The 25,285-nt window shown below is 43.0% G+C and overlaps 1 protein-coding gene across 1 annotated transcript; it reads right to left on the bottom strand.

Annotated features, from left to right (window-relative positions):
• Positions 1-40: 40 nt before the first annotated feature.
• On the bottom strand, positions 41-24,150 carry Copz1 (COPI coat complex subunit zeta 1). The gene is made up of 9 exons (XM_020164081.2): positions 24,064-24,150; positions 10,090-10,158; positions 8,659-8,740; positions 7,946-8,037; positions 5,723-5,778; positions 3,557-3,634; positions 3,352-3,403; positions 2,131-2,169; positions 41-1,337 (listed from the first exon to the last, which is right to left on the bottom strand). Exons 1-9 carry the CDS (start codon positions 24,079-24,081, stop codon positions 1,290-1,292), a joined length of 534 nt encoding a protein of 177 aa, XP_020019670.1. The 5' UTR covers positions 24,082-24,150; the 3' UTR covers positions 41-1,289.
• Positions 24,151-25,285: the final 1,135 nt, after the last annotated feature.

The raw sequence follows: 25,285 nt of genomic DNA, 5'->3' as shown, positions 1-25,285 counted from the left end.
AAAAGAGAGGAAGAGGAACAGAAACATCACACAAAGGCAGTTTGGAAAAAGAAATATTTTATTCGTCTTTGCACAGAGGGGTATAGGAAGGTGGCCATCTCGTAACTCTGTACATTTCTTGCACAAAGATGCCCCTCAAATATGCCCAGCTATGTGCTCCACTTCAGTGTTGGAGAACTGGCAGTTATGGTTGGAGCAGAATACTTAAATCTCAGGAAGGTTTTTCTAAGACATTTTTGTAGGGAGGGAGTTTTGGGTGAAGGGCACAGAACAGGTCCAAGAGTAAGTGCTGCATCCCCTATCTTCCTGGAGAAATCCCAATCCCAAAGAAAGGGCACCATTCTCAGACACCTAAGTAGGAGGGAGCCCAGCCCTCTGCTGAGGCAGACAGGATAGGGTTAAGCAGTCCCCAGGCTGAGAAGCAAGTGCATGTGGGAGAGTTGAGGGGGACGAGAGCCTCAGGCCATTCCTTCCCCAGCGCTGAGCAGAAACTGTTCTTCTGAAGACTAGAATATAGTTTTAGTTTCAGGGATTGGCTTTGCTCCGGGGAACACAAAGAACAAACCAGACAAAGAGCTCATAGGTAGTAAAGGTAGAGGTAAGGTATAGACCAAAACATTGACAGTCTTAGAATGACCACTCCCAGGCCACAGCAAGTTTTACATTATGTACACCAGGATCAGGGTTGAGAATGCATTTTATAAGTTCTGTCCAATAACATCTAAATCACTGTTTTCCACCATACTGTCCCCTCCCTATAAACTGTTTCCAATCTCTTTTCCACGGCAGAGGACAGGGCAATAAGAAAAAACAGGAGAAAACACTTAGGCCAGTAAGTGGGGTTGATGCTAGATGCATCCCTAACCATACCCCCCCCCAAGTCATGCTACAGAAAGAATCCTCCCCCATGTTGCTGGACATATGCGCTGCTGGGATGAAGGCCCGGTAAAGGCAAAAGGAGGAAAACACTCAGCACATTCTTTCTCCTGCTTTGATCTGAAGTGTAGCTACAGCAAAGACAAAGAAGTTGAGAAAATATGAGGATAAGAGAACATGGAGCATAATACAGTCTGGGAAGGAAAAGGGTGCTTCCCCTTCTTGCATCCAAACCTGCTGGAATTTTACTCCCAGAAGAGAGTGCAAAGGAACAGGAAAGAATGGAGATTTAAGGATCCCTTATGATCCCCAAGATGACCCTGAGAGCATTGGTTGGGGACTGGATGAGAAGTCATAGCAGACATGCAGATTTGGGGGGGCGGGGGTGAGGAGGAGCCAGCCACGGGGAGTCTTCACCGAAGGAGGGACCACTTGATCTGTTCTTTGGCTGACTGCAGCACCTGCAGAGATAAGGGCAGCACTGAGGGAGGCTTGCAAGGGGTAGGGTGGGAATTGGATGGGACTTTCCTTCCCCTCACTTGCCTTCCCTCTCCTTAGAAGAATGGGGAATAGAAAATTCCCGAGTTTAGAAGAATAGGAAGAAACTCTCTAAGACCCTAGAGGATTGTCAGTTTGGGAAATTCCCCCAAAATTCAAATCCACTGGGGGGATGAAGAGAGAAGAGGTATACCTGGGAGGAAAGAAAAAAAACTGGGAGTTACTGAACATATGTTAAAAAAAAAAAAAAAGAGAGAGAGTTATACATACAGATGGTCTCCCTGGTGAGGATTCCAGGTGAGTTAAAATTAGCACCCCTCCTTTCCCCACCACATCAGGTAGACAATCTACTTGCAGTCAAAGTACCAGGATGGATTTGCAAAACCTGCATATTCTAGAATACGCATTTCCAGTTTAGCCCTCATTTGAATAATAAGAGAAAAGAGAGCGTGCTCACAAGCACAGAGACCATCTGCTTAAGGCAAGTCTCTGCTGGGGAATAAATCACTGAATGAGGCATCAGGCAGGGAGGGTTTGAAGGGTACAAGGCAAGGCTGACAGACGCTGCTCACAGGAAACTAGGAGGGGAGTGGGGACGGAGGACACCAAGCCTTCCAGGTGTTTCGAATAAGGGGGAGCCAAGGAGGACAGACAACTCATTCTGTAGTCTCAGACTTGGCGGGTTGGGGTAAACTGCTAATCTAGCCTTTTTAGTAACCCTGCTCATCTGGAGAGGAAGAAGGGAGAAAGTCATACCTGAGACACAGTCTGCTCCGTAAGGGGGACGTCTTCACCCTATGACAGAGAAACATAAGCATTTAGATTGGAGTCTGGTAGTGGATAAGAAAGAGGTGGTCCTTTAAGCCAAAGCAAAGGGCATATGTCCCTTCCAGGGACTGAGCCACAATTTTGCTCAACCAGAGGAACTGTGAACACAAAAGGGTCATTTTATCCATCCTCCATTTTAAGGCAGGAGGACTTCTTAAAAGATTTATTCCATTCCAAGTAATCAGCAGGTTATCTGATCTTCAACTCCCTCAACTTGGGGGTGGGGGACCTGATTCCCTAGTCAGAGAAGACTTTCCCTGAATATCAATATCACTGGGGAAAGGACGAGGGGGAGCTAGGGGTAGTTTAATGGATCCCGCAAGGCCTGATGGGTAACGACAGCATGTTAATTTGAAGAAATAAACTGCTGCAACAGCAGCCTGGGAAGAGAAAGGGGGAGTCAATGGGGGAAGGGGACCCTCTCTCTTGCCACAGAGACATATGTTAGAGGAGAAGATTAAACTATGCAAATGGAGCCCACAGCAGTTAAGGGAGAAGATTTCCCATTACCCAGCACTGTAAGCTTTTACTCTGTGGAGGTCAGAGCTGGGACATTCTGTGAATGGAGGAGATCTGCTTTACTCAGACATTTCTGTACCCCACAATTTGCAGGTGGCCTGTCTCTGCATCTCTGCACCCACCATGATCTCCCCAGCAGATTCAGAGTCTTCTGTAGTTAAGGCAAAGGCTCCTTTCTGGTATCACTAGCACCAAAGAGGACTGAGGTGCTGGCAAATAAGTATTTCCTGATGGATTACATAAGACTTTAAAAGACAGAAAAGACACTCCTCTGCCTAAGATGATTTCTCAGAGAGGGAATAAGCCAACCTCAAGTTCCTTAAGAGTTTTGGAACTATGAATATTAAAGTTTTTAAAAATTTCATCATTCATTCAGTATGTGTACACTAAGGGTTCACTTTGTTTACTATATGAGATGCTAAGCACCATGTTAGGGGGAGAAATAAATTCCTCTGCTTCATTCTTTGGGACACTGAGATGGAAAGGGCAGAAGGTCAAATGTATTTGACAGGAAAAGAGAAAGTAGTATATATTCTATGAGCCCAAACCCTTAAGACACATTCATTAGGTCTGTCTCTGGAGAACGTTTACAGTCAGATAGGAGATGCAGGGAAGCATATTCACACTTACCCTTAATGCCACCCGATGTACCACTTGCTGGGGATCATTCTCTAGGATCACTCTACAAAAACAAAGAAGAGATCATTGTTCACCCTCTCCTGAAGAACAAACTTACTATGAAGACAGGACCTCTGGCCACTCAGCCTCCTTCACTTAGGACAAAGGCAGCCACCCTGCCTCCCCACTCCAGATCCAGGCAAGGCAGAGAACTCACCCTCCATCTACGATTTCATCCACAGCCAAGAAGAGCCCCTCCATGTTCTCCAGCAGAGCTCGTTTTTCTACATTTTTCCTGAATCCCCAAAAGAGAAAAACCAGCCTGTGTGTGAGAGGAATTCTAGGACATTGTTTGGATAGAAGATCCTAAACTAGACCAAAAAATGTCTCCACCAACTCCATGAGAGGTAAATAAGGTGAAGAACTTTTCAACTAATTACTCTGAACCTCTTCCTATTCTTGTTTGATGAGTAAGGATTAGGAATGCCAAGAAAGGGTTGGGGATACAGCTCAATGATAAAGCGCTTGCCTAGCATATCCCAGGCCCTGAGTTTGATCCCCAGCACTGCAAAAAAAAAAAGGTCAGGAAAGAGATTCAAAATATACAATTTCCCACAATTCAACTATCCAGCGTTATTGTTTCTTTTCTACCTGTCATGATGCTGCTTATGACATTGCTTATAAACACAGACATCAGTAGGTAGAAAAAAGAAAATAAACAGAGCTAAAACTCAGTCTGGAGGTGGTGGGAGGTGGGAAGGGTCTGAATGCATCCTATCTGCACTAAAGCCCTGACAAACCTCCTAAGTCTCTCTGTCTCTCCTCATCTCCCTGCCTCACCAGCTTAGCTCAGGCTCTAAAAAGAAGTCCAACAAGGGAGCTAAGAAGAGTGAGGGTCCACACCCACCAGCCACAGATCTGGTGGTTGGTGCACGTGGCCTGTCACATCTGTCAGTTTGACTCTTTCACTAGATTACCCAGAATTAAGTCTATTCATTCACCTAGCCAAGTAATAAATCATCCCTCTTCCTGAGGAAACCTGAGCCTTTGCCCTGCTGGTTTTGTGGGGCTGACAATATCTGCTGTTCTGCTACGGATGGCTGTCTGAACTGAGTTCACTTGGGAGCTGCTGGAGGGATGAGTTCAGAGCCCTGGATTTTTTTTTTCTTTTTTTTTATTTTATCATGTTTACATTTACTTACATGTGTATACATTATTTGGGACACCTTTCCCCCCCTTTCTTTCATTTTTAGTATTATACATTCATTGTACAGGGGGATTCATTATGCCAATTCTAGATAGTCTTACATTGTACATTGGTTAGATGGTCCCCCTCACCATCTCCCCCCTACATAATCCCCTCCCCACCTCATTAAAAGAAATTGCAAGAGGTTTGCCCTGGATATTTTCAGGAAAAGTATCTATATCTCTTTTCTTGCCCGTGTGCAAGCGAGGACATGGAAAAGCAGGAGAGGGCAAATGGCACATTCATCCTCCTGTTCTATAGAAGGGAAAACTAACAGCTAAAGTGGAAATTGAAAGTGTTGCCTACATTCCTTCATTGCCAAGGTACAAATGTTTCATCTGGGACACTTACTTATTGTTTGCCCTTCTAATGCAAAGAATGAAGCCCAGAAAGCACCTGGTGAGTGTTGAAAACTCTGACAGCGCTGCTGGGGATTACAAGAGTAGATATGGAGGTCTACTGTTCCTCAGTAGGGGGCTCTCCTTCCTTAGAAGGGGATTATTCTACAGGAGGGATATGCTCTCTATCTAGTCCTCCCCCTCAGTATAAAACAGTAAGCCCAACTTCTTAACTAAATCAACTCCCCAGAGTCTCTGCCAATCCCCCACAAATCCCTGGATCTAAAGAATACTTTCTCAGCCAATCACCAATAGTTCATGCCTGTAATCCTAGCTACTTGGGAGGCTGAGATTAGGAGGATCACAGTTTGAGGCCAGTCCAGGCAAAAAGTTTGAGACCATATCTCAACCAATAGCTGAGTACACGGTCGTATGCTTATCATCCCAGCTATACAGGAGACTAAGATCAGGAAGATCATGGTTCCAGGCAAGCCTAGCAAGAAGTTTGCAAGACCCCATCTCAGTGGAAAAAAGCTGAGCATGGTGGCACATGCCTGTCATCCCAGTGATGGTGAGAAGTTTATAGTAGGATCGCAGTCCAGGACCAGGGTCAAAAAGCGAGACCCTGTCTCAAAACTAACCAGAGAAAATAGGGGTGACAGCATGGCTCTAACAGCAGAGCGCCTGCCTGGCAAGCAGGAAGCCTTGAGTTCAAATCACAGTTCCACTCTCCTCCTGTCCCCCTTCCCCAAAAAAGGATACTTTCTCTTCCAAACCAACATCAAGAACGGCTGCTTACCTTAGCATCTGGCTCAAAGAGTCAAAGAGGCAGTTTAGAACAGCCATAAGCATCAGCTGTTGAGAGACAGAAGAAGCAAAAGAAAAGGTTCAAGTTCCTTGAAAACTGCTATTCACAAACAAAACTCTCCAATTCATTAAACATCAAAACACACAGGCTTTTACAAAGGACCAAAAATATAAGGTATGAGCACAACAGGAAGAGGATCTGTGGTTTCTTTCTTTCTTTTTTTTTTTGTGGTACTGGGGTTTGAACTCAGGGCCTTCACCCTGAGCCACTCCACCAGGAGCCCTATTTTTGTGAAGGGTTTTTCAAGATAGGGTCTCGTGAAACTATTTTCCCGAGCTGGCTTCGAACTGCGATCCTCCTGATCTCTGCCTCTTGAGTAGCTAGGATTACAGACATGAGCTACCAGTGCCCGGCTGTGGTTTCTAACAGAGATGAATCCTTGCCAGACTTGGTGGTGTACATCTGTAATGCCAGCAACTTGAGAGGCAGAAAGAGGAGGATCTCCAGTTAGGGGACTAAAGGTTGAAGGCAGGGAAAAACTTAGTGAGACCTGTCTCAAAAACAAAGCATAAAACAAACGGGCTGGGAGTGTGGCCCAAGTGGGAGACTGCTTGCCTAGCATGTATAAGGCCCTGGGATTCACTCCTTGGTACTGAAAAAAGAAAAAAAATAGTGAATTCTTCTACATGACCCCTAAATTTGAGATCTCTTTTAGCCAGACGTTCAGAGAGAACTTTGGTATCATAGTCTTCTACATGTCTTCACCAATCATCTATTTGTTACCTAATGTCTAAAAAGAGAAATCATTAACCAAGCAACAGCTGACATCAGGGAAGGAAGCAGAACTAGTAGAAAGAGCATGAGCTTTTTTCTTTTCCTTTCTTTTATGTGGTGCTGGGGAGCAAACCCAGGACTTCAAGCATACTAACTGCAGACTCCACTGGGCTATACCTCCAGCCTGAGCATGGGCTTTTGAATCAGAAAGGTCTGGGCTTGAATCCCAGCTAAGCCATTTTCTACATGGGTGACCCTGAAAGGGTTATTAGGCTAAACCACATGAAACTGCTACTTTTGTAATTTAACAAAAGTTAAATACAAGCAATTTCATATGGTTTCTTGTGGTTTGGTTTCCTCATGGGTAAAACAAAAGTTTTAATGCCTTCAACTCATAGAAGTGCTGCAAGGGTTTTTGTTTGTTTGCTTTTTCTTATTTGTGCTGCAAGGTTTCGTTTTGTTTTGTTTTAGCAGTACTGGGGTTTGAACTCAGGACTTCAGTACTTGCTAGGCAGGTGCTTGATGCTTGAGCTACATCCCCAGGTAGAATGCTTCAAGGTTTAAATAACAGTAATAATAATAATATACTTTACCAAGCATGCACAACAATAAGAACTCAGCAGGAGGTGGCTCTCTCAAACTCTTACTTTGGCATAAAATTATCTGGGGGTTTATTTTTACCTTATCTACTCCCATGGAAGTTGCTACCACCTGAGGTAAATAGTTTTTCCTTCCTTTCCAGGAAGCAGGTAAGGATTTATACCCACAGTTTCATTCACACTGTATGACTTTATCAAGTGACCCCTTCACACAGTATGGCTTCAACAAGACCCAGAATATCTGCTAACTGGCTCAAATTCATCAGCAGAAGCTAGTATCCCACCATATCACTGACCACACCTCAGAAATCTACCTTAAACAGTATGCAGGGAAGGGTATTAAAACATATTGTGTCTTCTACAGAGATAAAATAAAAAATAAAAATTTAAAAAAGAACACTAAATCTGATAAAACCTCCTTTCTACGCTGATTCATTTGCTGGGCCACGTTTGTGAGGCTGGTGGAGAGTTTTGACCACTTTAATTAGCTTGGTCAGAAGCCACATGGGCCATGCACTAGTGGCTCACGCCTGTAATCCTAGCTACTCAGGAGGCAGAAATCAGGAGGATCACAGTTCTAAGCCAGCCTGGGGAAATAGTTTGCAAGACCCTATCTCGAAAAATATCCAACACAAAAACAGGGTTGGTAAAGTGGCTCAAGCGGTAGTGTGCTTGCCTAGCAAAAGTAAGGGCAAAAATAAGGCTCTGAGTTCAAGCCCCTGTACTGACAAAAAAAAGAAGCCATGGGTTGTGGCTCTGCAAAGCCCCAAATCAATGGCTATGTCCTGCCTGTGGTTTAGGAAGTGCATCAGAGATAGCAAAGAGGGGTGGCAATTCTCACCTCGTTTTCATAGGAGCTTCCAATCACATAGAAGTAGAGATCAATACTGCTTTTATATACCACTGTCAGGCCTTCCAAGAGGGCAATTTCACCTGGGGGGTGTGAGGGAAACATGGAAACAGTGAGTAGCCTGAGAAGAGGAAGTAGAACAGAAAGAGTTACCATGAACTCCTGGTGTCCAGCTCTTTGGGTTGAAGTAAAGCAGGCTGTAACGACCTACAAAACTGAAACTGACCTGTTCTTTTTGGGTGGCAGCACAAGGGATGTATAAACTTGGGGGAGTCTAAACATATCTTCTCCTCTAACCTCCCTCCTCCATTCCTGCTCAGTACACTTATTTCCCTCCGTGTATATGAGACAGGATACTAGTCGATCCTTCGGAGGTGAAAATGCAGAGCGGTCACCTTTACAGACTTCCATTTACCTGCCCTAATGGATGCGGTACAATAAGCAGAGCTGCAGTTAAATTTGTCAAGTGAGGCTCATAAATCCAGGGACTAGACAGGTAGCTAACAGCCAACCTTCCAGCACGGTATTCCCGTGTGAGGTACACTCACCTCCCCATTACATTTCTGAAGAGTTTATTATATGAGGGGAGGAGGAAAAAAAGAAAAAGGAGACAGTCATTTTATCCTTTTTCTGTAGCCCTGTTGTCATCCACAACTCTCCATGGTTCCTCCTAACACAGGGGTAGTGAAAGGAAAATGACCTACTGTCAGTCCGATGAGTCTTGTTGAAAATGTTCTTCTCAAAGGCCTTTTGCTCCTTGACACTGGGGTAGGTGTCATCATAGTACTGGTCAGAGAGAAAGGAGACAGAGTTGGGTCATTAGAGTTGGGAGCTCAGAATGATTAGTGACTATGTTTTGCCTTGGGATCTTGGATTTCTCTCCTTCAAGACCTGGGACAAGGAAGAAATATTGACACGGAGAAGGAAGGACTGCAGAGGCTAGGAATAGGCAGCAAGTAATCAAATTTTTAAAAAAGAAAAGAAAAAAAAAACTAAAGGACTATGCTGTAAGTAACCCTACTTCTTATTTCTAAGACTATTTGAAGGCAGAGGTCTACCAGCCCTCTGATGAGGCTCTGCTCATGTCTGCATTTAAAGAGAGCTCTCCTAAGAACAGTCCTATCAAGTGCTTCCTAGGAGCTGCCCCATGTGAGGGACTAGTGCCAGAGAAAGCAACAAACACTAGAAGCACAGGACACTTCCTAAGACCCTCTCTTACTGCACAAAGACCCATTCTTCACTCACTGAAGAATGGAAAAGGGCTGTAAAAATCTCCTGTAAAGCAAGGCAAGTCCTGCCCTGTGGGCTCTCCTATCTTAGCTTTCATTTCTGCAAACTGAAAAAAGCAGGGGGCAATCTAGCACATTGCTGAGCCCACTCCCAAGTGTTCCCTGCCAAGGGGGTGGAGATGCAGGCTGCTAAATCGTTCTGCTCTTTAGGGGCTAATCCGTCGCAGTCAGCTGAAGACCTATGACAGGTCTGGCATTTAGTAACTGGATAACTGTTTCAAAAGGTGTCCTGCATAGTTACATCCAATTACAGGGAGGAACAGCTGGTGAATTCTAAACTAATCTCTACCTGCTGATTGATTTATGCTACACTTGCCCAGAGTTAATACACCAGGGACAGAAAGAAATTTCTACAGGAGGGGGAGAATATGGAGGGAGGAGAAGGGTGTTTTTCTGCTCTCTTTCAATAGGTCCAAAGTTAGACACATCACAATGGGGAAATCAAGAAGTAAGAAACTTGGTGAGTATTGCAAACCTAAGGCTGGGACCCTGGAACTACAAGAGAATTCCCTGGAAAAACCCAGGAGGGAAAGGGACAGGAGTGATGGACATGGGTAGACTGCTTCTAACATCTAGATAATGCTTTGTTCAGGAAGCAAGGTTCCAAAGTTTTTCTCTGTTCTGATAAAGGTAACAAAGGAGGTCAAAGTATGAGGCTAGCAAGCAGGGAAGCAGTACAACTAAGAGACACAAGAAAACTTAGGTTTTGTTGGAGTAGTCAAAGTAAGATGGAAGAATTCTCAAAATTATACTACTGAAGAATGTGAGCTAATAGAGTGAATCCCAAGACTCAAATCTAAGAATGTCTTTGTTCTGCTACTAAACTAATTTGAAAGGAAATCTCACCTTGGCAAAAAGTCGATCTCCATCATTGTCCAGAATCAGGATGGCTTTGACAGTATACAGGGACGGTTCCTAAAGAGATATGAACATATCTTCAGTCTTGAAAGGTCCCACCACCACTGGCAAGCCAGATAACTTCCCCTAGCCACACTGGGGCTGCAAGGGTTTACAGAGGGGCCTCTGTATGTCCCCTATCCCAATATAATTGGATTTTAACATTTTCCATTAAGGATGACTAAATAGTGGGTGAACAGAAGGAGGGTGCATTTCAACAAAGGACTCCAAAGCAGCATCAGAGAAACAGTGTCTCTCACTCATGGAGGGCTTAATCAAGGTAGGTCGGGCAGGTATTTCCAAATATTATGCTGCAGTTATTTTCCAAGTTGCCCTCCCTCCCTCCCTGATCTCCCATGCATAGGTGAGTATGGAATGTGACTATATTAATTAATAAGCACTGCACCACGTGACTTGAAAATAAGATTAAATGTCTTAGTATACTTAGAAGTTTCTGCAGTCCCAATGCAGGAGCAATGCAGAGGCATAAAGCAAGCCTTTTCTAAACCACCCACACACTGAGCAGAGGAAAATGAGTGTTTACACAGGCATGCATGCAGATGGACTCACATTCTCTCTCTCTCTCCCTCCCTACCTCCCTCTCTCCCACTCTCCAGTTCTGAATGCAAAGAGACAGACATTATCCAAATCTGTCCTATGAAACCCAATTCCTCCACTATATTCTAAACACTACCACTTAACCTGTTAGAACAAAAACCATGAATTTTGGGGGTCGTAAGCAGTAAGAAATATCCTGGGGCCTGGAGGTAGTGAGCAGGAAGGAGTTTTATTTCACTAAGAAACCTTCACTAACAATCAAACTGAGGGGCTGGAGAAACAAAAAACTGAACGGAGGATACTGGCTCTCATAAAGGAATCACAGCCTCAACTTTAATGGTTACATTTAACTTCCTTCTTCAACTACAAACAAGCAAAAGCTGCAGTGACCTGGTGCTCTCCTCTACCCCTGCAACTTCTAGGGAACCAGCTAAGAAGGACATGAAAAGGGAAATAAGGGAAGGCAGTGGTAAGTGAACAGTTGTCTCACACTCCTTGTCTCTCTATTCAACATTCATTTGCAATGAATACCCAGTATGCTATGAGACAAGGCTGTTGCTTTGCTACTCTCTTTCCTGGTATTATTTAGGAAGTCCAGTCTTAAAAGGGCCCAAACACATTCTGCAAGCATGTGTTTAACAAAGACCCAAAGGGAAGAGGAAAGAATCATTGCTAAGGATCTAGAAATTGCAGGCCCTAAAAAGGGAGGTTCCAAGAGGTGCATGGTTCTATGCAAACAATCAACCCTAGCTTAAACTAAGAATAGGAGGAAAGGCACTAGGGAGGTGGAGGTAGGAAGATTAAAAGTTCCAGGCCATGTAATTCTAGCTACTTGTAAGGCTGGGATCAGGAGGATCATGGTTCTAGGCCAGCCTAGGCAAAAAAGTTTTCAAGACTCCACCTCAACCAATAGCTGGATGCAGTAGCATGCCTGTCATCCCTGCGATGGCAGGAAGCTTAAAATACTAAGACCAACCTGGTCCAGGCTGGCCTGGGAAAAAAGGGAGACCCTATCTCCAAAATAACCAAAGCAAAAAAGGCTGGAGGTGTGGCTCAAGTTTGCAAGTATAAAACCCTAAGTACCACCAAAAGAGTTCTACACCAGCCTGGGCTATTGAGTAATACACTGTCTCAAACAAACAAACAAACAAACAAATGGGAGTAAAGTGAAACCCATTGTTTTCACAACAAGGCGATAAGTAATGTAATCTTTCCCGATTAGAATTCTTGGGGATAGTGATTGTTGTGTTTTGTTCACTGATTTATCCCAAGTGTCCAAAACAATATCTGACACATAATAAATGCTCAACTGAGAGAAGGAAATTTGAGAATAAAATAAAAATATCTTGATGTGATGACTTATTATAATTAGATTTCACGAGTCGATTTTGTAGTGTGACCATTTGGAGTGATACTACCTAATTCACCTGTCCTCTGCCACATTCATTAGAGCTGCCCATCCTATATACACTCTGAAATAAACAAGATGGGAAGACTCCCCTCTCCAACTCAGGAACTCTGCTATCTGGCAGAAGGAAGTCCTCGAGTCCAATCTAAAAGTTCACAAATAGAAGTAGCTCTTCTAATTCCTAGTTCCTCACAGAAAGATCTTCCTGTAAAGCTGGCTCTGTTCTACAGCACCTTGGCTCTTCAATTTACCAAAAGGTAGACACAAATGGACATGAGTTCTCTTAGCAGAAGGAAAATAGAAATAGAAGGAAATTAAAAAGAAATATTTTTCCTTAACTTTTTCCCTAAAAATCCATGGTTTTGTCCCTCTATCCTAATTCATAGCAACCTTAGAAAGCTGCCCACCAGTTCAAACAAGGCCTTAATCTGGTATAAATTATTGGTTCTTGCAGCCAGAGAATCTGGAATCCCTAGAAGGAACAGGAGCCCCTGAAAAAGAAAAGCCCTAAGGGCTACCAGCCAACTGGAAGAGCCAACAATGTTCTTGTGGCCAACACAGTGTGAATGCCTAAACAGCCATGCTGGCAGAGAGAAACATCCCTGGGTTCTGCTCCTGGCTTTTTTCACTGTCTTCCTAGAAGACATGACCAAAGAAGTCCCCAAACAGAAGCACTGTGTCTTCTTGGGTAAGGTAAAAGATACCCCAGGAAGACAAGGAATAAAACCAGATTTGAGATTTTAAAGCTCTGGAAGAAGAAGGAAGGCATTATGGAAAAGGCTATTTCAAACTTCCAAAGAAGCAGATTTTAAAAAGCTGAGAATGTAGGCCACAGCATATAAATGCTGTGTGATTGCTACTGTAGCAGGAACCAGAAGCTTCTCCTTTACGTCTCCTGCCACCTCCCGACTGCAGCTGGTTCCACTTTAGCCTGGGGCCTTTACCTCTCAGGAATGGGGATGGCCAGCAGTTCCCCTCATGCCATAAAACCAGTCAGTTTAAAGACCTCAGAAGCCCTTACAGATAATGTAATTTCACTTCAAGTTTTTGCAAAGGGTAAGTTTATAAATAACTCCCAGCTACAGAGAAATGGGCTTCCTGGACAATGGAGTAGGTTTTGCCCTTGTAATGCATTAAATGCTGATTGTTGAGAAAGATCCTACATGCTTAGGGCATTATTCAAAGAATTTAAAAGATCTATTCTTTGCTCCTACTCCCAAAATGGGTAGCTGCTAGAAAGCTTTCGAGACAAAGTTCTGTGATGCACTGACTTTCAGAGAGCCACAGCCTGAGTGTATAACAGAACTTCACCTCAAATGCTAACGGTGCCTGGAAATGATGTATAGGCAGATTGCTTTGTGGGAGGAGTGATTCAGATAGATTTTCATGTCTGTTTTTATTATCAAGAAAACTAGAAAGCTGTCCTCAAGATAGCTGAAACACCATCAAACAAACAACTAGGCTGCTGCAAATGGGTCTTTGATCTCAATCAAGGGCTTCAGAAGTCTGGTAAGAAACATCTCCCAGAAGTCCCTCCTGTGCACACAGAGGAGAGGGGACAGTCATTCCTAGTGCTGCCCCCTGTGGGCCTTCTGGGTGACCTGCAGCTTCCTCAGGATTATTGTCATTGGCAAAATTATCAAAAAGCCAGTTCTGCCTTTTTGACTGCAGCTATTTGGGCTGCGGGTGTAGCTTGCTGGTCCCATTCCCAGCAATGGAAAAAAAAAAAAAAGTTATGTGTGTGCCTTTTAAATAAGACTAGGAGAAATAGGTAAACACTTTGAGGTAAGATCTTGAAATGCCACCAAAGGATTGGAGGAAGTGCTTATAGCAAGTAGATAGGATATTTCTGAACTATTTGATTCATGTAGGAGGACAAAAACCAAGAAGCCTTTATGGAGTTAGATTTTTATCCACAGATAGAGCACAAGTAAGAATAGGTAAGATTCCTGGAAAGTTCTTCATTCTCTACTTAAAAAGAAATCCTTAGGGCCACACCAAAAGGGGCTACCCTGGTTTGGCAATAGGTCTTGAACAATTAGAAACTGCAACATTGCTTTTCTGGCCTTTTGGCTAAGATCAAGTGTAAAAACTGTAACAAGATCCTCCTCTCTCAATTCTATTTATAAGGTAAATAAAGTAAAATTACTACAAGAGTCTGACATGATGGTGCACACCTATAATTCCAGCACTCAGAAGAATGAGCAGGAGGATCAGGCCTGGGCTTTTTTTTTTTTTTTTTTTGCAGTAATGGAGTTTGAACTCAGGACCTCATGCTTGCTATGCAGGTACTCCACCACTTGAACCACTCTGTCAGCCCTTTTTTGATTGCATATTTTTCCAGATAGGGTCTCTTGAACTTGCCTAGGCTGGCTTCAAACCATGATCCTCCATATCTCTGCCTCCTGAAAAGCTAGGATTACTGATGTGAGCTACTGGCACCTGGCTCAGCCTGAGCTTTGTAATGAGTTCCAGGCCAGCCTAGGCTACATAAATGCTGTCAAAAAAAAAAAAAAACTAGAAGAGGAAATTCCTAGGTACCACTCTAAGATACACATGGCTAAGCAGGTATTTTGCTCCCTGACTCTTTGCCAACATTTTTAAAGTTACAAGCTCCTCTGGGGTTGAAGACTCCAATTTGCTAGCCAGAAGCTTATGGAATTCAAATGAAAAGAAAAGAAGAAGTAGCTAAAGGCTTTGATAAGGACAAGCAGTTAAGATTCCAGAAGCATAGTTCAGGGGTTGGGGATGTAGTTCAGTGGTAGAACATGTGTTTTGCAGGCACAGGCCTTGGATTTGATCTCCAGCACCGAAAATAGGGGGAAAAAAAAAACACACCTCAGGAAAGAATAGGACCCACAGGTAACACAGAACATTACTTAGCTGACATGAGACCAAATCTGGTCACAAAGAAACTGAACTGATGGCAGAAGAGACACAGAATGAATCTTCCTAGCCAACATAGACACAAGACATGGAAAGCAAGGCTGGTGGAATGGCTCAAGTGGTAAGAGTGCCTGCCTAGCAAGTGTGAGGTCTTGAGTTAAAAAAAAAAAAAAAAGACATGGAAAGCAGACACCAAGAGTTCTTCCATTACAGGAGAAAATGTCTCTGAACTCCTTCAATCCCTTTCTCTGAGACTCAGCTTCCTTGGGAGAAATGAGATACTTGATCAGTTAAGGTTAATACCTTTTTGTTGTTATTGTTGGTACTGGGGCTTGAACTTAGGGCCTCACACTAGCTAACCAGGTGCTTTACCACTTGAGCTACTCCAGCCCAAGGTTAACACCTTATTTGAGTTACAACAGATCCCCTTTGATAAGCTGATGAAATCTATGAACCTTGTTTTCAGCAAAATATGCATTTACAAATTTCAAGTTCACAGACTCAGATTTTGAATCAAATGAATTTCTCTCTGCAGATAATTAATATGGAAGGGAGAAAAACAAGGGGAAATGAATGATACTTTTATAAGTTACCTCCTCTTCCCTCACACCCAAAGACTGTAATAAATGCATGTGGCCTTCATAAATTAAAACTATAACTGAGAAAATTAATATAGCCAGCAGGGGGAGTAAAGGTCAGCACCACACCCCTCCAGCTTTCAATGGCTGATTTTGGTAACTGAAATAGAATAAGAATGACCAAACCTCAAGCTCTTCAGGAATGCAAAGTCTCAGGTCCTTTTTCTTATTGGCGGTATTGGGGTTTGAACTTAGGGCCTTGAACTTGCTAGGTAGGTACTCTACCACTTGAATCACACCCACACCCCCAGCCTTCTCAGGTCCCCTTTTTTTTTTTTGATGGGACTGGGGTTTGAACTCAGGGCTGCACCCTTACAAATGAGGCACTCTATTCCTTGAAGGTCCCTATTTTTTTTTTTTTTTTTTTGGTGTGGTGGTACTGGAGTTTGAAGCCATGCCTTCTTGCTTGGTAGGCAGCTCTACTGCTTGAGCCATCCATGCCTTCAGCTGAAATTCTCTTTTTTTTTTTTGGTGGGCCTGGAGCACCATACTTGCAAAGAAGGTGCTTGAACACTTAAGTCACATTAATCCATTTTACTCTGGTTATTTTGGAGGTGGGGTCTTGGGAACTATTTGCCCAGGCTAGCCTTGAATGGCAATTCTCCGGATCTCAGCCTCCCAAGTAGCTAGGATTAGAAGTGTGAGCCACCAGTACCCAGCTGCAGGTCTTTTCTTAAAATTCAGAAAGCCTGTCGGTGGGAGAATTTTTTGCCCAGTGGTCAATAGTCCTTAACTCTTCAATTATCACTTAAGTGAAAGATTCACAGAAATGAGAAGCAGCACTGCTGGGAGGAGGTGAACAGAACAAGCTGAAATCAGACTGAATTCTATATCCAAGCCCTCAAGAAACACTAGAACCTCCTGCCATCTGAGTTTGGCAATTCAGAAGCCCTCACTTGAGTATCTTGAGTGATACTCAAAGAAAAAAAAAAAAGGGCCTAGATCTACTTCTTTTGTTTTGGGACAGGCTCTCACTATGTAGTCCAGGCTGGTCTCAAACTCTCCATATCCTGTCTCAGCCTCCAAGAGGCTCCTTAGCCTTACTAAGCATCTAAATTTGAAAGTTTAAACTTTTTTTTTTTTTTGTAGTACTGGGGTTTGAACTCAGGACCTCATGCTTGACTAGGCTAGCACTCTTATCACTTGAACCACTGTGCTAGCCCTTTTCTGTGACTTTTTTTTTTTTTTTTTTTTTTTGAGATAGGGTCTTGTGAACTATTTGCCCAGGGCTGGCTTCAAACCTTGATCCTTCTGATCTCTGCCTCCTAAGTAGCTAGGATTATAGGCATGGCGGCCTGGCAAGTTTAAACTTTCTTTTTTTGCAGTACTTGGGTTTGAAATCAGAGCCTACACCTTGAGCCACTCCACCAGCCCTTTTTTGTGAAGAGTTTTTTCAAGATAGGGTTTCATAAACTAATTTTGTCTAGGCTGGCTTTGAACAGTGATCTTCCTGATCTCTGCCTCCTGAGTAGCTAGGTTTACAGGCATGAGCCCCAAATGCCCAGCTAAGTTGAAACTTCTTAAAGTGAATTTCACTTTTTTTGAGACAGGATTTCACAATTTTGCTCAGGTTGGTCTCAAACTCCTAGGCTCAAACGATCCTCCCACTTTAGTCTCCCAGCACCACACACAACTTAGATCCATTTCTGATGAATCCTTGTTCATAATTTAATTGCACTGTCCCCACTCCCATTTATTCCTGAAGACAAAAAGCTAGTCTCTGAAAGACTGAATTGACAGCCTCTGTGTTATCTTTCAGTCTATTTATACCTTCAAATCTGCCAATAGTGAATTCCTCTCCTCTCTGCTTTGTCTCCCTCTAAAGCTACAAAATAGAAAAGGAGTGGGAAGCCAGGGCTGGAGGTCCATGCCTGTAATTCCAGTGCTCTGTAGGCTGAGGCAGGATGATCTCAAGTTCAAGGCCAGCCTGGGCTACGTAGACAGAACCTGTCTCAAAAAAAAAAGAAAAAACTGGGTGCTGGTGACACACAGCTGTAATCCTAGCTACTCAGGAGATCAGGAGGTGAGATCAGGAGGATTTCGGTTCGAAGCCAGCCCGGGAAAATAGTTTGAAAGACTCCATCTTGAAAAACCCTTAAAAAAAAAGGGCTGGTGGAGTAGTTCAAGGTGTAGGCCCTGAGTTCAAGCTCCAGTACTACAATAATAATAATAATAATAAAGAAAGAAATTGGTGAGTATTGGCTGACAAGAGCTATGCAACTGGCTGTAGATGGGGACATTTGCACTGACTGTGGGAGGGTTTAAAAAAAAAAAAAAGCCAAATAAAAACACAGGCCTTTACCTTCAGCATATGTGGTTTAGATTAAACAACATAAAGGACTTCCTGAAGGGATGGAGGTGGCCAAACACCAGCAAAGGTGACAGAGACTGGACAGTCAGTCTAAGAACAGGAGAGACTCCTCTAATAATTTGAAGTGAGAAAAAAACCATTCTGCCCAGAAACAGGAGAGGCAAACAGTGAGAGCCCTTTCCAACATGGGCATCCCAAAAGTGTGCAGATTCAGCCTCAACTTTCCCAGCTGTCCCATGGCACTCTTCCTAATTATCCCAGCTTAAGTGGGTTCCTGTTCCATCTTTTTTTGGGGGGTGGGGGTGGGAGGTGTTACTGGGGTTTGAACTCAGGGCCTATACCTTGAGTCACTCCACTTCAAACCACAATCCTCCTGATCTCTGCCTCATGAGTAGCTGGGATTACAGGTGTGAGCCACCGGTGCCTGGCTGTTCCATCTTTTATTTGCCTCCTCCAGTTCCCCTTTCCACTAGCCTTCATGTTAATATCCTGATTCTAACCAAGTCATGTCAATGGAATAAAGTAAGAAACAGCAGCAAATACCCAGATGAGAAAGACCCTACACCTGCTAATTGGCTCCCTCAAATATATAAATAACTGCATTCATCTTCTGCCTCCTGTGGAGGTCCTGGCTTCTCCAGGGTCTGGTTTTCTTCATATGGAGGCCTCCTCCTCCTCTTTTGACCATGTGATAGCTCCCCTAGACCTTTGATATAATTTATACCTTGCCAGGGACCAACACTTTCCCACCACTATGAAAGAGAGGGAAAAAATATATATATAAATATGTCGGAAATCTATAACAAGGTCTTCTTGGAGGGCAAGACATGGGGAGAGTTAGAAGCAGCGTCAATTGCTCTTTGGGGGTTTTAGTTCAAGCCAAGGTCTGCTTCCAACAATCAACCATTAAAACAAGCCGGCCAGAGTAACAGCACAGTTTATTCTGATCATTTAATTTGAAGCGTCAATAAATTAAACTTCAATCAATTAAACTAGGTGTGCAATAACCCAGATGGACACCCCGACACCAACATAATCACAATAAAAATTTTTATGGCTGCCAGGGACCTCACCGGGGGCAGTGCTGGCACTGCTCGCGCCCTAGCTGAGAAATATGTCTCCACAGCGCACGGACGAGGAGATTGCTTCTCCTAACGAAATGGAGGGGCCAGGCACCGGCAAGGACGCAGCTGGGAGAGGGGCACAGGGGACTGCCAGGAAGGAGATGGGAGTGCTTTGGGGACTTAATGTAATTGATACCTTTGCCCAAAGCAGGGGGAGGGGGCATTTAGGCCAAGTACCTCTACTGTTAGTGCCAAAGGAATTTAACAAAAGCCCCATTAAGATGATTCAGGGAGCAAAGGCCATAGAGCAATATCAACCTTTAAGAGTCACTGATGTATTCTGCAGTTTCCTCCTCCATATATACACAAATCCTTGTGCACTTTGGATAGTCTGATTTTTGAATGAGGCTTTAGAAATCAGGATTTTGTCACTGTTTTAGTATAAAATATTAAGGGGAGAAAAAGGATAGACGTCTAGTCTGTAAAGCACTGGAAAAGTACTCAGAAGGTGAATCCAGAGAAGACTAGGAAAAATGAAACCTAGGTATGAAGATTTTTAAGGTTCTAAACTGCTAGGGTAATTCAGCTTTGAGGGGGGGAAAGGAAAGGAGGAAGGAAAGGATAAGTCATTATCTTTAAGATCCCATAGATTATTACGGAGAATGGTGACCTGCAGAGATTCCTTTCCATTCATAACTAAAAAAGGGAGAAATGGCAGGAAAGGGAAGCTGAGTCCAAAGGCACAGCTGAAAGCACTATTATTAAGCACTGGGAACTGGAAGAGAAGAAAGGGTCTCTCCTTTAGAGACTACTGACAAATCTGCTTGAAAGCTAAAGCTGGATTACTTAATTCAAGAAAGAAATGTAACCCATTGTAAAGTGCCTTAATGAAGGGAACCTACTGTTATTTAGAAATTCCCATAATCAGAGCAAATTTTTATTGACGTTTCTTCCTGACTCCCTCTACCATACCCTTCCCTTCTCAACACTGTGCCTTGTAGACTAGAGGCATGGCTAAAGTGGTAGACAACCTGCCTAGAAAATATAAAGCCCTGAGTTCCAACCCCAGCACCACCAAAAAAAAAAAAAAACCAAAACAACATTGTGCCTTATAGAGATCAGGATAAAAGATTGCTTTGATCAGGTTTTCCCACAGGTCTAGCCAAACCAGCAAATAGAAATGTGAAAGTCAGGCTTAGTGGCTCACACCTGCAGACCTAGCCACTGGAGAAAAGGTTCAAGGCTAGCCTAGGCAAAGACTCCAAAAGACCCCATCTCAACCAATAAAGAGCTAGGTATGGTGATGCACACCTGTCAGCACAGCTACATGGGAATCATAAAGAGGAAGATCACCCTCCAGGCCACCTGGGCATAAAAGCAAGACCCTATCTGAAAAATAACTAAAGCAAAAATGGCTGGGATGTGACTCAAGTGCTCAAGTGGTAGAGCACCTGCCTAGCAAGTAAGTGTAAGGCCCTGAGTTCAAACTTCATACCACCAAAAAAAAAGAGTGAAAGGATGAAGACTAAAGAAACTTCGGAATTTGCCCTCTCTAATGAGTAGCTTGCTAGGGCTGGCAGAGTGGTTCAAGAAGTAAAGCACCTTCCTAGCAAGTGTGAAGCCCTGAGTTCAAACCCCAGTACCAAAAAAAAAAAAAAAAAAAGGGATTAGCTTGCTAAATGCTATCTGGGTACTGTAAACGCTGACTCAGTAGTGATCTAAGGGATTCCTTATACTTTTTTTTTTTTTTTGGTGGGCTTGAAATCAGGGCTTCACTCTTACAAAGCAGGTGCTCTTCTACTCTTGAGCCACATCTCTAGTCCATTTTGCTCTGGTTATTTTGGAGATGGGGATCTCTCAAACTATGTTCCCAGGCTGGCCTTGAGCTACATTCATCCCAACCTCACCTCCCAAGTAGCTAGGATCACAGGTGGGAACAATGGCACCCAGTTCCTTGTACTTTTCATAATGAAGATGAAGACCTAAGAAACAGGAAATACTGCTGTGTAGATAGATGAAGGATGAGAGAAAAAAGAGTAGTGTGGAAAGGTGATTCTGGATCAGATGGAGCTGAGTTTTGTGGGCTAGGATGAGGGGTAGTAAGAGGTAGAGATTTAGAAAGTATCATCTAATTCTCAATTAAGGTTCTTTATCTGAACCATAGAATATAGAAGAATATTTAAATAACCATTTCTTACTTCTCCCAAGGATGGTACAAAAGAAATACCATAATACAGAGAATACTACAAGGCAATAAGGCTTATTTCTATCACAGAACTCCAGTTGAAAAAGGCTACAATGGTGAGAAAAGGTCTATAAACTCTTAATTGGGAGCCCAAAATTAAACTGAATTGTAAAGAGAAAAAAATGGCCACCAGCCAGGGCACCGGTGGCTCATGCCTGCAATCCTATCTACTCATGAGGCAGAGATCAGGAGGATCACGGTTCAAAGCCAGCCTGGGCAAATAATTCACAAGATGCTATCTTGAAAAACCCTTCACACAAAAAAAAGAGCTGGTGGAGTCCCTCAAGGTGTAGGTCCTGAGTTCAAATCCCAGTACTGCAAAAAAAAAAAAAAGTTGGAAAGAGCTGACACAGAGGAAGGACAATAATAGTTTAATAATCTAAGAACTCTGGAGATCAGCACAAGAACCGATGTCTGTTGGGACTTTGTCCCCAACAAAAGTTTTATATAACTGATGATTAAAAGGACAATCCTGTATATTAAAGAAGTATAAGTCCATGATGAGAGAACCTATGGTACTTTGATAAGGCAGGAGGATCTAGAGTTCAAAGCCAGCTTGGGCTACATAGAGAGACCCTGTCTCAAAATAACAAAACAAAACAAATAAACAAAAGCAGCAAAAAAAAAAAAAGAGCTGGGCACCAGTGGCTCATGCCTATAATCCTAGCTACTTGGGAGGCACAGATCAGGAGGATTAGGTCAACCCAGTAAATAGTTCAAGAGACCCTATCTTGAAAATATCCAAAACAAAAGAGGGCTGGCAGAGTGGCTCAAGTGGAAGAGTGTCTGCCTTGTAAGTGTGAGGCCCTGAGTTCAAACACAAGTACCTCAAAATAAAACAACAAAAACCCCAGAGACTTAGCCTGGGAAGATGAGTTTAAAATCTAAACCTAGTTTTAACAGTATGCTCCCTTGAGCAAGCCCTTTTCGCTATACCTTGGTTTCCCTTAATTCCATTATATAGGCTCCTCATGAGAAAAAAATCAGTATGGCTTTTAAAGCAAAGGTAAGGGGTATCTGACCAAGTTAGCAGGTATCTGGGAGAGCAGCATCTTAGGTACAGATTAAACTGAAGGAATAAGGAAGAAGAAGGCTAAAATAGACTATAATGAAGTGCAGACAGAGAACTAAGAGAAGTGAAAATGTGCAGGAGAGACTATCCCATCTAACTTCCTAAACTCACCACTGTACACAACCCATTGTTTGTTTATTTATTTATTTAGCGATACTGGAGTTTGAACTCAGGGCCTACACCTTGAGCCACCCCACCAGCCTTTTTTTGTGGAGGGTTTTTTTTTCCAGATAGGTTCTCGCAGAACTATTTGCCCAGACTGGCTTTGAACCTCTATCCTCCTGATTTCTGCCTCCTGAGTAGCTAGGATTGCAGGCATGAGCCACTGGCTCCAGCATTTGTTTTGTTTTTGCAGTGCAGGAGAAGCACCCAGGGGCTTTAGCATGCTAGGCAAGTATTCTACTTCTGAACTACACCCAGCCCAACAGACCAAGAGTTTACCTGGGCTGAGGCTCAAGTGGTAAGAGGCTCAAGTGATAAGAGTCCCAAGTGTAAGACCCTGAGTTGAAACCCCGTATCACTAAAATAAATAAATAAATAAAACCAATAAAGGTTAAGGAACAATCTAAAAATTTCAAAGAAACAAATTCCTTAGAATCTATCCTAGTCTGTTAGCTGGTTAAGAATACTCATTAACTCTCTAGTACAGAAAATATTTAAAACTACTCAGATTTTAAGCTTAGAGCTAGACTTGACCAACACACATGATGAGGAGAAATTTTCTTTGACATTTTGAAAGAGGGGGAAGTAAAAATCTACTATTCTCTTTTATTGACAACGGTCTGGATGTGTACGTGTATGGGATCTAAAGGAAATAAAAAAAGCAAATTTACAAAGAGGCCTAGGGTTCAACTCAAATAAGCAGGCTGGAAGCTATACACGGAGACACACATATCTGCAAACTGCTAAACAGTGTGCTTTTGAGAGAAATGCTCTCCTCTGGTTCTAAAGAAGGGGTAAGTGTTCAGTCAAGTGTTTTTTGACTGAATAAGTAAAAAGGATCATATGGACATATGCATTCTTTTAGCCACCACAATTCTCATGTAACTAAAGAGGGAAAAATTAGTATCCTAGATCCTACAGTTAGAATTCCTAAAGTCTAAATGAGGAGGAGAAAAGAACAGAATAAGGAGCCTGGAAAAATATTTCACGATCCGTGTTAACTCTACCAGGGATTCCAGAACTTTGATGGAATGCTGATTCTTTATAATGACAACTATAAAACAGGGTTTAGCAGGAAACGGAAGAGAAAACAGTTTTTTGAAGGAAAGTGACAGGGAATTATCCATGGAGAATGAAACTCTGAAAATCACCAAAAGGAGCCTGTAACTCTTATTTTCACAATTCTGGGAGAGTATGGAAGTTTCAGGAAATTCAAATCAAGATATCATCCATTAAAAAAAAAAAAAAAAAGATATCATCCATAATGATATGGATGAATCGGTGGAATCTGAAGGACTCTTCTTCAACACACTTACAACTGTACGGATCCTAAGGACACCATGTGCTTTCTTCAACTTTTCTGCCCTCTACTCTATAGCCCTCGCCCGGCAGGACTTTATACTCTAAACCGCGGCCTTAGGTCCTGCACTAGGCCACACACTTATTCCACAGGCCAGCAAAACCTCCGATCACCAAAGATTGCACGGAACTCCCCTTCCTTCCCCTTCCCAGTTAGCTGAACCGTGACTCCCGGCCCCTCTGGGCACCGCAACGGCTACACTGCCCCTCCGACTCCTACCAAAATCAGCGCCTCCATCTTGCCCCGCAGCTGGTGCCGACGTGGAGTCGCGAAAGCAACGCCACTACTGATTGGCTCTGAGTCCTCATTAGGCCCCGCCTCAAATAAGACTCATTGGATAAGGATAAGCCGTATTGACCAATCAGTGTACTAATTTGCTTAGCGGAAGCAAGGTGTCCAGCCAGAAGAAGCAGGTATTTGATTGTCAGCTCAAATACTCAATAAAATGCCAAAACCTCACCACTAAATAGCAGGGGGTCAATGGGACTGGGTTGTTTCCATGGGGAACGGAGGAAGCAATTGTTAATTTTCAATTGGTAGGCTGAGGGTGAGATCGTTGGCTTGATTTATTGGCTTTAATCCTCACTCCCTTTTGGGGGCGCTATGTCTCCTTAACCCTTAACATTGGCAGAATCCTACTCCATTCCCTATTCCCCGATTAGGTCCTACTTGATACTCACGAGTTGGCTCTCTGCTCAGGCTCGCTCAAGTCACTCCAGCATCCTCAAGCTGCAAGATATATTACCACTAATTTAAAATCAAGAGATGCCCAACACAGTTAACTAGATTAAACAAAGTCTTTGCTTGGCCCAGAGATGTACGAGAAGCCAGTGAGTTTCTAAAAGCAGATTTTCTTTGACTCAGTATGAAATAGGGTGTAATTAGAGCTTTGGAAAGAGGCCAGAGAAGGAGGGGCCAAGGGACCAAGAGATCAGAATAGGTGTATTTTGAGCATATGAATAGGGTCTGCGGTTTTCCAGTAGGGACAAGCCGTTGCAAAATGAAAAGAGAGAGAGAGAGAGAGAGAGAGAGAGAGAGAGAGATTTACTGAATGCTGGGATTTCACAATAGGGAAGGACTTTAATGAAGCCTGGCTTTTCCCTATGCCTAGTTCATTGGGCCCCCGTCCTTCTTAGATCAGGGACACCTATTACCTTAATAATCCCAAAGGACTTTTCTCCCCATCTCTGACAATATGTCTTTAGGAACTCTGCAAGAGAGAATTCAAACTTTTCCAGAAGTGTTTCTAATAATTTCAGAGTAGAGGCAGAGAAAAGTATAAAACAACACAAAACAAATTACAAAACAAATATATACTAACAAGAAAAGAAGGTAATTTTTTTGTTTGTTTATTTTTTGAGGTCCCAAATGTCAGCCTCATATCCAGAAGATTGATGAAGACTTGGCCTTCTTTCCTAATGGAGAATTATCCAAACATTTA

The sequence above is a fragment of the Castor canadensis genome, chromosome 8 (assembly GCF_047511655.1).
Source record: "Castor canadensis chromosome 8, mCasCan1.hap1v2, whole genome shotgun sequence".
In the NCBI taxonomy this organism is placed as follows: domain Eukaryota; kingdom Metazoa; phylum Chordata; class Mammalia; order Rodentia; family Castoridae; genus Castor; species Castor canadensis.
This window is presented reverse-complemented; position numbering and strand designations above follow the sequence as displayed.